Source organism: Pseudoliparis swirei, chromosome 11, assembly GCF_029220125.1.
Source record: "Pseudoliparis swirei isolate HS2019 ecotype Mariana Trench chromosome 11, NWPU_hadal_v1, whole genome shotgun sequence".
NCBI lineage: Eukaryota > Metazoa > Chordata > Actinopteri > Perciformes > Liparidae > Pseudoliparis > Pseudoliparis swirei.
In genome coordinates, this window is record NC_079398.1 from 18,789,714 (window position 1) to 18,802,698 (window position 12,985).

A 12,985-nucleotide genomic window follows, 5' to 3' on the forward strand; every position below is an offset into this window, starting at 1 on the left:
TTTTTTTTCGTAGCTCCACTCAAACCCTCACGAGTCAACATACCGCTGTGTGTGTTGCTCTTGACGACGGGCCTCTAATGGTCGTCGATCCGACGCGGCGCTGTTGCAGCATGTGAGTGCGTTTTGGCGAAAGCTCGCGCAATTCATCTGGTTTTGAGCGTGTAAACACAGCCGACATTTAAACTCCGGGACAGGTGTGTTCACACACACTCGGTGGCGTCGCGGCTGCGGGACAGGTGGCTCTGACAGTGCCCGTGACTCAGGGTGTCGCGGGGGGGGGGGGGGGATCAGGCGGTGTACAGGGAAAGTCCATCAGCATGAATAAGTCATTTTTTACTTGAGTCAAAGAGTGAGATGGGATTACACAGTAAAAGCATGTGGAACAGAGGAATGTTTAGTAAAGCTGGCATTGATATGCGGAGGAGAAGAGGGAAGCGTGCGAAACGAGAGAAGCGGCACTTACTCACAAAATATTTAATTCATGTGAGAAGGCCTGCACGACAACGCTAGCTCCTGATGAACAAGCACACATCAGACACGGAGGAGCAAAAGTCGTGGTCAGCCCTTCGGATGAAATATTTCCGCTACTTTCCCATTTATGAGCTGCACCGAAATATATTCAACGTGTAACAAATAAAGAAAGAAAAAGCCCCGCCTCCGTTTCACTTCTGCCATGAATGAAGAGAAACCCGCACGATGAGGTAAACATTTAGATTACATTTTTTAATTAAAGACTAAATAATTAGAATAACTCTCAGACGTGTCACCTCTCCATTGGAATGTCGCCTGAAATATGGGAAATATTACGATAATGAAATCCTGTACGATATTGAATCTTGCCTTACTCGTAATTTTGATATTATTGAGAGTTATTTTGATATTATTTAGAGTTATTTGGGTATTATTTAGATATTATTTAGAGTTATTTAGATATTATTTAGAGTTATTTTGGTATTATTTTGATATTATTTTGAGTTATTTAAATATTATTTAGAGTTGTTTTGATATTATTTAGAGTTATTTTGATATTATTTAGAGTTATTTTGATATTATTTAGAGTTATTTAGATATTATTTAGATATTTAGAGTTATTTAGATATTATTTAGAGTTATTTAGATATTATCTAGAGTTATTCTGATATTATTTAGATATTATTTAGAGTTATTTAGATATTATTTTGAGAATATTTTGGGATTATTTAGAGTTATTAAGATATTATTTAGACTTATTTTGATATTATTATTTTTGAGTTATTTTGATATTATTTAGAGTTATTTAGAGTAAACAGAAGTTAGTCTGAGCCGGTGTCACATCGAGCTCAGTAAACTACTCGTCTGGAGACGGCTCGGATGGGACGCATGTAAGCGGCACTCCTCCTTCCTTCTCCTCCTTTCTCCTCCCTCCTAAATGTGCACTCTGGGCTCCACTCAAGGTCGATGTGAGACGACACGGTGAGAACCAAGTTTTTTCTTCTTCAAGGATGCACTTCAATCGTCCTCGGCTGCACTCTGAGCCTTCGCGTCTCGTTAGATTTAGGTTTTTGTATTTAATTATTTTGGTCCTCGCGACACCTTTTCTTTTGGTGCTATTTTTGCAATTTTTATTTTAATCGCCACGACTTTCTCCACGGCGTGGCGGTCCGTTGTTCTGCCGAGGGCAGCAGAGAGAGAGCATATGATTTATTCACAGTGCTCTGCTGCGCCGTGTGTTTTACATACTGTAACAACTTCGGTGAGGCCGACGATGGAGCGGGAGCTTCTTTTTCCCGTGGTGCTTGCTGGGTAATTTTTAGATACTGTGTCGTAATAAATCTTATTCCATGTTCCTCGCCGGTCTCTGCAGATTAAACCCGAACGCCTGCATCAACTCGCTCCATTACTTTTCTGCTGATCCATCTCGCCCGTCGTTGCCCGGCCTCTTTCTCCTTCACCTGTGCTCCACCTCTCCTCCTTCCTCACTCTGTTCTCTTGTCTCCTTCTTAACCTTTTAATCCCAAACCTTTAACTCCTCCTCTCTCCTTCCTTCACCTCCGTCTCCCTCTTCTTCTGTTCCACCTCTTTTCGCTTGTTCTCCGCGGCCTCGGGGGCCTGAATCATTTATTAGACGAGTCATTAAGGATGCGATCCTCTGCACTCCGGAGCTTGAAGTCATATTTGGGGGGAGGAACAACGAGGGGGGGAAGGCCCGTGTTGCATGATGGGAAAAAGTCTCACCAGCGGTTGACCTGATAAACGTTGAAGAGCAGTGTGTGTGTGGGTGTGGGGGTGTGGGTGTGTGGGTGTGTGTGTGTGTGCGTGTCGCCCTTGCTCCAGATTATTCTAGAAGAGCTTCAATCAAAATCTACTCGTCCTCATCTCATGATTATTTGTTGTGTTTAAATGTCAGCGAGTTATTAAACTTGCACTAATTATCGAGCCAAAGGTGACATCATGTTGGTTTTTTTTAAAAGGTGGGAGCAGTGGATTTTTACATCAGAAATGACATAAAATGACCAATATATTATTAATATTTTTGCTGACAGCATTTCTTTTATTGTTTTTAGCACTTAATATCCAAAATAGTCCCAAAAATATAAATTACGAGTTACTGAGAATGTTTTGAGGTGGGTGAGACAGTTTGGGGTGATTTCATATTGATTAAAATGTTATCAGAAGTGTAATATTGTCATTTATTGACATTAAGTCTATAACTTTGTTATACGTTTTAAAACTCTGATGTCCAAATGAATCGTTTAATATGTTGGAAACGAAGGCCGACAGACACTTTTTTTTTTAAAGATCATAAGTGCATATGATGTTGTTGTTGTCTATGGATCTCTTTTCTAGACCTACAGATCAATAAACCAACTCGGCTGTGAGGAACTCTTTGCAGACGCATCGCTGCGGGAACAAGACGTCGCAGCTGAGAGATATGCCGAAAATACGTTTGAGGCTAATTTAGAAAAAGTGCCGTTGCGAAAAAAGAAAAAAAATAAGAGGCGATTTTAACCACGCAGGGCGTTTAGTACGCTCACTAAATGCAGATACCATCATACACACATCCACAAACCACCCCCTCCCCCACCCCGTTCCCATTCACATCAAATGGGTCCACAAACTAAAAAAATAAACAGTGCACATGCTGATTTATGTTTTATTTACTGCTCTGATTCCAAGAGAAGAGATGACATTTTAAAAATACACAGCAGGGATAACGTGAGCAGATCTTTGACTTGTCCCTATTTGACCCATTTAACAGGAAGGTGTGTGTGTGTGGTGGGGGGGGGGGGGGGGGCGGAGGCACTGTGATGGAGTGGACCATTTAATTAACTTTTAACTGAAGTTTAAGTTTTGGACATTGATTAATCACACTTGCCTCGGGCACCTAAGCAAAGCCGAGCGATAACTCGGTCTGATCATTTATCTTCTGTCAATGAAAATATATAAATATATAAATAAATATCTTGATGCACAATTAAAATCGTCTAAATTGACAATGACAAGAACGTACGGACTCAAGTTTTCTCTGGAAAAAAATCTAAATTAAACAACTGTAACGTGTGCATACAGGTTAACATCGTCAGCGTATAGATAACATTAGATTTTACTTTATTCATCCCCAGGGGGAAATGTGTTGAAGCGACAGAAGAATATTTTTCACAATAAAATAAAATATAATTTAACTAAATAGCAGAGCATGATACATTCAAAAATGTAAATAATAAAGGAAATGTAAGAAATATACCTGGAAATATGCACGTGTGTGTACTTTTATATATTATAATTCCACGCTTACGTTCATATTAAAAATCTGAAAAAAAAAGAAAAAAAAGGCTTTCCCGAGTGTTTATTTTCTTCTAGACTATATAATAATTGAAAGACAATAAATAATGCTGAGGCTGCAGTTACCTGTAAGAATATCTAAAATATCTCTTGTTCACCATGTTTCCTTTGATGTTCTACATTCATGTTCCCGGGTACGCTCTGCAGTGTTCAGGCTGCTATCTGTGTCGAGGAGCGGCGGTTATGGATCTAATAACTTTTAATTTCATGTTTTTTTCTCTCTCACTGGCTAATATAATATAGCTGTCTACATCCAGGCTTTATCTTCCCAGCTAGTGGTACGAGTGCACAGCTTAACTCTGCACCGAGGATTAATTTAACCAGCTCTGTTTCCAGAGTAAACTCAACTCGGGCTCCTCCATCTATCCGAGGAGCTCTCGAGCGGGGCGGTTAATCCCCAGCGGCTCCGGCGGTGCCGTTCCATCGGTGGTCAAAGTTATTTTCATTATTCACGGTAGCTCATGTCTTTATTTTTCTGCTCCCTTCAGATGAGCGCGAGGCTGTTCAGCAGAAGACATTCACCAAGTGGGTCAACTCCATCCTGTCCCGGGTCGGCTGCCGCATCTCCAACCTCTACCTGGACCTGCGGGACGGGCGCATGCTCATCAAACTGCTGGAGGCGCTGGCCGGCGAGCGACTTGTAAGAAGCTCCCCGGGCAAATCTCAAATTTGTATATGTTTTATATAAATCTCTCACTAGAATACAAAAATAAGAATAGTACAAAAATATTTACGAATATTATACTAATAATTAAAAATAAAATAAATAAATAAAATGATATATAAATAAATACAAATAAAGAAAAGACAAACCACCAGTAGACAAGATATATTAAATTAAATTAATAGGGGGTCATCAATCGCTCTTGACAATTGTTATCAATTCTTTTTAGCTCATCTTTTCCTTGTATACAGTCCATTTCCCCCTGTGTTGTTCGTGGGATCTTTGATCCTTAGGACGAGGGTACATTTTTCCATCGAGTATATTTCCTCTACTGTCCTGGGGTTGGGTCATTTTTCAATGTCGTCTTTCTTATTTCCGTCTTTAGCCGAAACCCACCAAAGGCCGAATGCGCATCCACTGTTTGGAGAACGTGGACAAGGCTCTGCAGTTCCTCAAAGAGCAGAGGGTCCACCTGGAGAACATGGGCTCCCACGACATCGTGGACGGCAACCATCGCCTCATCCTCGGCCTCATCTGGACCATGATCCTTCGCTTCCAGGTGAGATATACACGCAACGCCGTGCACATTGAGCTGGATGGAACTTATTTTTCAATCGCTCAAAGCCCGAAGAGGTTCAAATGAAACTTGTGTAAGTAAATGCCGGGTATTTACATTTTTTTATTAATTTTATAAATCGTAATTTTTTTCATTCTTTATTTTATTGAAAGTCGGCATCAATTAGACATTAACAGACGTCTTTCAGACAATTAACATTGCATGTGCAGATTTTTTGATGATGCTCATTATAGTTATGCATATTTAGAGCAAGAAGTGTAAAACACAAGGATAAACAACAAAACAAAAAAAATGTATAGCAATGTGGTGGTTTAAACCGCTAAATATTCAGTGCATTGATTTTTTTTCAAGCTGTGGGTTGAAATAAAAGTCAACATTTTATTGCAACCATTATACCAACAATTTACAGGGAATACAACATGTTGCAGACAACATTTTGATCTATCTCTCTCTTATGATTTTGTCAAAATGTTAAATGATATATACATATATATTTATTCATTTATTTAAATATAAATAAGAAAGAAATATGATTAATATCACCATTATATCTGTAAAGGTTACAGGTACTGGAACCCAAAAGCACAACAAACACAGGAATGCAGGAGGAGGCAGTTTACTGTATTTCAGGCAGGGTCAAAACCGGGTGGTCAGTCAAACAGGGCAACAAATCCAAAAAGGGGCAGGCAAAAATCTCAAGTCGGGTGAACAGGCAAACAGGGTCGTAACAGGCAGATCAGAACTAGTACTAGGAATTCACTGGAGAGTTTGGTGGTGACACACAAGACAATCTGGCAGAGGACAAGTGGAAGTGAGGGAGTTAAATAGTGAGGGACTAATGAGGGGATGGGCTGCAGGTGAGAAGGGCGTGAGGACCAGGTGAAGGGAATGAGGGACAATCAGGTGAATATGACAGGATCTGGAATGACAGGAGGATGAATTTAGCTCGGAAGGTGGGAAATTTGTGACAATATCCCTCATCCCAATAGGATAACACTGTATTGAAATTAACTAAAATAAACAGGTCAAAGAGGTGGGAAGAAGATAAAAAGCTTTTTTTTTTAAATCATACAATACAACAAATTAACAATGACTATTATATACAAATAAATATGTGCAGAAGTATAAGAAGTCAAGTGATGCAAATGCAAGCAGACCCACCGACGTTTACTCAACACACATAAGAGTCAAAGCTAATGAAATGTGCTGCAGTATTATATCGTGCATAAGCATCCTACCGGAGTCCACCTCCCGGGCATCGCCGCAGTCACAGGTGGATACGGTCACGTTAACTTCCACGAGCCCTCTCCGGTGTGAGTCTCCCGGAGGGTCCGCGGGACACATGGCTCTCCATCTCCCGCGCGGCGGGGAGGTAATTCATGTCTCGTTTGTGGAGCCTCGGACAGCTCGGTGCTGCGGACATTAGATGTGGGGATCCTTGTTGTTGTGTTGTTGCACATGAACAGGAATCAGGGGGTCCTCGTGAGGGAGTAGTGTGCGTCACGGGGTGGGGGGGCTCAGAGGAATATGCTCGTGCGTATGCCGTCGCGCAGCAGGGTCTTGTGTCCGCGGCCGTGAACGCACCGGTCGCCATCTCTCCGCTGTGTCCCCGGTGTTTTTTTCTCCCGGTGAGGCGCGTCTGTGCTAAACTAGTTTACCGGAGAAGGATGTTTTTCTTCCGGTGGTGGGCGTGTCCCACTGCACGTCGCCGATGACGCGCTGTGGTCTGCGGTTTCCTCCAGGAAAGAACGTCCTATTTAATCTCTATTTTATTTTCTAACGAATTCTTCGACTTGTGCCAGATCTAAAGCTACGTACTACGTTTATATATTTCTTTACATATATATATATATTAAATAATATATTTGTATGTATATATATATAGATATGTATTTTAATTAATTATCTTTTTTTATGTGTGTATGTATATTGTCACGTCACGGGCTGTCCCTAGTGCCGGGTAGGGTGGGGCAGTGCAAGGGAAGAGTAAAAACAGGCAAAATAGCAAGGTTTAAAATGAACGGGAATGTTTATTCATTCAAACAAAATCAAAAAAATCCATTCCTCAACAAAAAGCACCCCGGGGGAGAAAAAGGTTCCTTAAACAAAAACTTATCTTCAGCAACGTCCGCTTAACAAAGTCCTCCTCTTGTTCATTCTCTTGGGCTTCGTCCTGGAGGCCCTTCCACTCCTGGCTTGTCCAGCTCCTTCCCTCCAGCCCTGCCTCAATTAGCTGTCCTAAGCACCTGCAGCTGGGTGAGTGGTGAGGCAGTCTGGGAGCTGTAGTTTCCACCCGAGCGGCCATTTTGTCAGGTGCCCGCTGAACTGGAGTGGGAATGTAGCGTCCCTCCACTACCTGGCCCCTTGTGATGCCACAATATATATACATTTATTTAGAAATATAAATGTATATATATATTAATTAATATATATCTATTTATATTTATTTATTCATGCATGTCTATATCTTTTTGTGTGTGCATATGTATATATTTATATTTATTTATTTATACATATATGTATAAATAAATATCTTTTTAAAAGTGTGTGTATATATATATATATATATATTTTATGTTATTTAACATGTGTCTCACAATCCTCAAATAACACCAGCAGTTGGTGCCCTGTGCAGCCTGACCACAGTTAAAATATGACCGTAACATAGTTATTATGATTATGCTACTCTAGACACTTATATTAATTAAATCAGAGTATTTGGGATGTTTTAGACTTTATTTTTCCTCGAATGCTTCAGCTTCCAAAGACATTATTATCTGCCTTAAGAAGCAAACCCAGAAGACGTCTGTCTGACTGTCTTTCTTCCCGGAGGGGGGGTATATTTAGCTTTAATTTGACAGCCAGCTCTGTTATTTTTAGACGCGTTAGTTCAAACAATACGGCCTCCTGCATTATTCAGCCTTTTCAAAGAAAAAGAAAAGAAAAAGACATAAGTTGTCTCGGGTCGGGTCTGTATCTTTTTAGTCTTTATAAAGCAAGAACTAAATGTAGCTCTATCTCAGGGCCTGTCTCTCAGATATTTATAATTATTGGTCCACTGTGTGAAGAATTTCAAAATTTACCACCTGGATCTTTTGGTTTGGATTTGTGAGAATCCACTCAGCTAATAAATAACATTAATGAATTATATGTTGCTAGGTTTGTTGTTGTCGTACACAAATGAAATCCTCCCCGTATGCTATAATGAATCATGCATTTCAAAAGTGTATTCACTTTGCCCAAAAAAGTGTTTCCCAGCTGCGAGCGTCCTGTTAGTGACACGTTACTATCAGTTACATGTTTGCTCCCCGCTGTGAATTGTTCTTGTTTGGTTGTGAAGCTCACAGTCACATTAGTCACGCTTCATTATTCATCATCCAGCTGTGCTTGTTGTTTTGAAAAAAAAAAAAAAAAATCAGATCCAGGACATCGTCGTGGAAACGGGCCAGGCGGACCAGAAGGAGACGCGCTCAGCCAAGGACGCTCTTCTTCTGTGGTGTCAGATGAAAACGGCAGGGTAAGTGGAATCTGTGAACTTTGACCTCCGCCTCCACGAGCATGTTGCAAATAACCTTTTGGGAATTCGTGTGAGAATCAACAGAATCTCTTTATATTAAAGAGATTCTGTTGATTGTTTAAGTGTTCCAGCTTCTCGTTTTAATAATTAATTTGTAATGCAAAACATATTTGAGCGTCTTGAAAAAGTGTTTTATCAATAACATTTGCTATTAGTTTTATTAATCACGTTTTTTTATGGAAGAAAATGGGTTTGCGATCACCGTTGTTTTTAAATGTTGTATTATATATTCATTTAAATTAAAGTCACTTTTTGTGATGCAGATCCAATGTAATAAAATGGTCCCATCAAAAACGACAGTTTAGGCGTTCTTCCTTTTTTATTTTTTTACAGATTACATAACAGAATATGTTTAATAACAATAAAGACGTAATTGACGATTTTCTTCGAGAAATAGTTTGGCGTTTTTGGAAAAATTATTATAGGCTTTTTTTTCTTCAGAGGGTTAGATAAGATAAGCGATGTGAAGTTACTGCTCGGAGACAGTTAGCTTAGCTTAGCATAAAGACTTGAAACAAGGGGAAACAGATGTTACCCGGCATGTTTCAAAGGTAACAAAATCCCCCTAAACAGCACCTATAAAACTCACTCATTAGCATAAACGTTGTGCAATTTGCATAAAAACTTCACATGAGGTTTTGTGCTGGACAGAGTGACGCTCGGCTTCATGCTAAGTTAACCGGCCGCAGGTTCACATGCAGACACGAGAGTGACGTTGATCTCCACATCTCAGCTCTCTCTGCAAAGAAAGCAAAAGAGATGATAAACTATTCTTTATGGTTATAGGTCTTCATTTGAAGTGTCGTGATTTGCTCGCGTCCATGTTGGAATCCATTTTGTGATCTTTTAAATGTCCGAGTCTGCAGAAAACACTCCTGCTGCACACGTTGAGGAGCAGAACATCGATTTCAAAACCTGGATCTTCGCTCCTCACGCTCGTCTCCTTGGCTTGTTGTTTTTTTGCAGGTATCCCAACGTCAACATCAGAAACTTCACCACTAGCTGGAAAGACGGCATGGCCTTCAACGCTCTCATACACAGACACCGGTAAGAAGAGACGAATGGCCGAATCCACTCTCGCTCTGCAACGTAAACATTCAGGACCCCCCACCCCGTCTGCTCAGTGTCTCTCCTCCTCATTCTGCTTCATCTCTTCCACTCCTCTCGTTTTTTGTTCTTCCTTCTTTTGCTCCATCTTTTTTTATCCCTTCAGGCCAGATTTGGTGGACTTTGGCAACCTGAAGGGGTCAAACCCGACCCACAACCTCCAGAGCGCCTTCAATGTAGCCGAGCAGCAGCTCGACGTCACCAAGCTGTTGGACCCCGAAGGCAAGTGAACCCCCCCCCCCCCCCCACCCCCGGACAGAGGAAACTGACATGTTTATGAGCCTGGTGGAAAAGAATAAATCAAAAGACCTCTCTGGCTGTGACTTGACCGGTTTTGTTTCACAGATGTGTTCACAGAGAACCCGGACGAGAAGTCCATCATCACGTACGTGGTGGCATTCTACCACTACTTCTCCAAGATGAAGCAGCTCGCCGTCGAGGGCAAGAGAGTCGGAAAGGTGAGACGAGAACGATGACAAGTTTGTTTCCATAAAATAAATATAAACAAATGTTTCACGCCCCCCCTCTCATTTCTCTCTCTCTTCAGGTTCTGGATCACGCCATCGAGACAGAGGAGATGATCGCTAAGTACGAGACGCTGGCGTCGGACCTGCTGCCGTGGATCGAGCAGACCATCGTCGTGCTGAACAACCAGAAGCTCGCCAACTCGCTGACGGGAGTCCAGCAGCAGCTTCAGGCCTTCAACACGTACCGCACGGCGGAGAAGCCGCCCAAGTGAGTTGTTGCATTGCACCCTGCTCTCTTTGTGCACTCTTTTTTTTATTTGGAAATATTGACAGCAGCAATCATGCACTTCAACTGACACTTCCATTGATTTCGATCTTTTTGTTGACATATACAAACAGACAACAAACCCACCCCCACCCACTGGTACACCCACCTAGAGTACAGGAACATTAATACAAACAAATAAATAAAAAGAGATAACCTTATTTCGTCGAGGCAGACGTCCACACATATACACACATCCTAAACCCTAAACCCGCACATCTGCATGTAAACACGCCTGTGCATTGTTTTTTAATCTAAAGAGGACTCACCTTTTATTTATTTTATTTATTTTATTTATTTTTTATTTATGTGATTAACCAGGTGAAACCCATTGAGATTAAACATCTCTTTTTTCGAGGGTGACCTGGACAAGACAGGCAACAACATAAGAAACACAAAACAAGACGATTTAAAAGAAAGTAAAAGTTAAAGAGACAAGTGACAAAACAGAGTTAATTTAAGAAACGTTGACATTTTTGGAAAGCCTGCCTCCATTTTTGTCATTTTATATTCAAAAGCAGTAAGTGGTATCAGTCTTTGAGTTTTAAAACTCTTTTACAATAGAGAAGAACAATTCATCAAATATCAGAGCTCAAAACCTCCACAAAAAACACACATTGTAATTTAAGTGGATTAGAGTCGTCTATGAAATCTAATAACTTTGTCATGTAGGGCACAAAATACCATCATTAGACTCTGTATGTTTTAACAGTTTTCATTAAACTTATTGGCTGCTATTATAGCCAGTAGTTCAAGTTTGATTCCATAAAAAATCTAATGTTTTCCATGTGTGTGATGTGTATATATTTACGTTTGTCTTCCTTCCAGCCAAGTTCAATCCATTTTATAGTGATTTAAAACTTTGCAATGCAAATAAGTACATTTTATCATACATTTTTATTTTCAGTACCATCAAAACGTTGAATGCATTTGGACTTTTTAATGTTTTACTGTTTTTAAACGGACACGTTTTATTTATTTTCGACATTTGGAGAACAACAAACAAACACATGTTAAATATTTTGCTGATCAGACATCTTAATCACATATAAGTGAGCACATATACATATGGATAAATAAATATTAATATAATTAGACCTTAGATGGAAGTAAAAAATTATAGAACGAGTACATTCCTTTTTGTTTTTATTAAACTTTTTTCAAAATAAATTATAGTTTGATTAAGATTGGATTATACTATAAATAAATTGATAAATATGTTTTAGAAAAAAAGAATAAAAGGGACAATCAACAAACCCATGGGTCTTTAAATCATTTATACTTTATTGTGGGCCTCTTCCTCAAAACGTGTGCAGCTCGTGTGTTACTTTTTGTTACTTTTTCTTTTACCTGTGTTTTTGTCTTCAGGTTCCAGGAGAAGGGGAACCTGGAGGTTCTGCTCTTCACCATCCTGAGCCGCATGCGGGCCAACAACCAGAGGGTCTACACGCCCAAAGAGGGAGCCCTGGTCGCAGACATCAACAAAGTGAGGAGGGGCATGTTTATTATTTATTGATTCATCCTCAGTATATTTTCTTGACTAGGGTCAACCACAATTTATAAATCCAATGTCTTCAAATGGTTTGTTTTGTCCAAAATGCCAAAGATATTCAATTTATCATCATTTAAAACAAATAAAAGCACCAAAAAAATACTCTCAATTGAGAAGCTGAGATTTTGTTTGCCATTTATCCAAAAAAATCCCCAGAATAAAACAAATGAATCAGTTATTAAAAACAAATGAACTAATTGATTACTGACTCTGCCCTTCAGCTACAGCTTAATGTGTGGAGCTCGTTTAAAGGGACACAATGCATTCAGTCTAGAGGAGACAATTAAATCACAGATGAATTTAATCATTAGACGGAAAAAAAATTATATATATATATATATATATATATACTTTATTGATAATGCACAATATGGTATAGAGTGATCAAAGAACAAGTATTTTCATATTTTGTGTGTATGTTTCAATCAGATTACTCTCAGTAAATCTGAAACAATTAGTTTATTAATCAGTCAGCCGAAAGAGAGCAACGTTTTTGATAATCAATGAATCATTTCAGTAATTTATGACGTAAATATATCCAACATGTTCTCCAGTTTTTAAGATAGGAGAATATTCTGATGCTTTGAATCATTTTCAATGTCAGCACCAGTCCAGGAGCTGACGTTGACCTTCTCATATCTTTGTGGGCGGGGTCAAGCACTCGACTGTGAATACAAACAAACAAACAAACAAACTCCACCTCCTCGTCTGCAGGCCTGGGGCCGCCTGGAGAGGGCGGAGCACGTGCGGGAGCGAGTCCTGAGGGATGAGCTGATCCGGCAGGAGAAGCTGGAGCAGATGGCCAGGAGGTTCGACAGGAAGGCGGCCATGAGGGAGACCTGGCTGCTGGAGAACCAGAGGCTGGTGGCGCAGGTAACACACCCGCCGCGAGAA

The 12,985-nt window shown here is 40.1% G+C and overlaps 1 protein-coding gene and 1 long non-coding RNA gene across 3 annotated transcripts in view; one reads left to right on the plus strand and one right to left on the minus strand.

The window, feature by feature from the left end:
- The window catches only part of sptb (spectrin, beta, erythrocytic), a 46,837-nt gene that overhangs the window by 9,933 nt on the left and 23,919 nt on the right, over positions 1-12,985 (plus strand). For both annotated transcript variants that reach the window (XM_056427105.1, XM_056427104.1), the window contains 9 exons: positions 4,311-4,462; positions 4,872-5,045; positions 8,483-8,580; positions 9,607-9,687; positions 9,854-9,969; positions 10,093-10,205; positions 10,295-10,482; positions 11,908-12,025; positions 12,806-12,964. In XM_056427105.1, coding sequence (XP_056283080.1) covers positions 4,311-4,462; positions 4,872-5,045; positions 8,483-8,580; positions 9,607-9,687; positions 9,854-9,969; positions 10,093-10,205; positions 10,295-10,482; positions 11,908-12,025; positions 12,806-12,964 — 1,199 coding nt within the window. The remainder of the gene's footprint in view (positions 1-4,310; positions 4,463-4,871; positions 5,046-8,482; positions 8,581-9,606; positions 9,688-9,853; positions 9,970-10,092; positions 10,206-10,294; positions 10,483-11,907; positions 12,026-12,805; positions 12,965-12,985) is intronic.
- Positions 5,422-6,707, minus strand: LOC130201911 (uncharacterized). The gene is made up of 2 exons (XR_008833269.1): positions 6,302-6,707; positions 5,422-5,982 (listed from the first exon to the last, which is right to left on the minus strand). It is a non-coding gene; the product is annotated as an uncharacterized LOC130201911 (long non-coding RNA).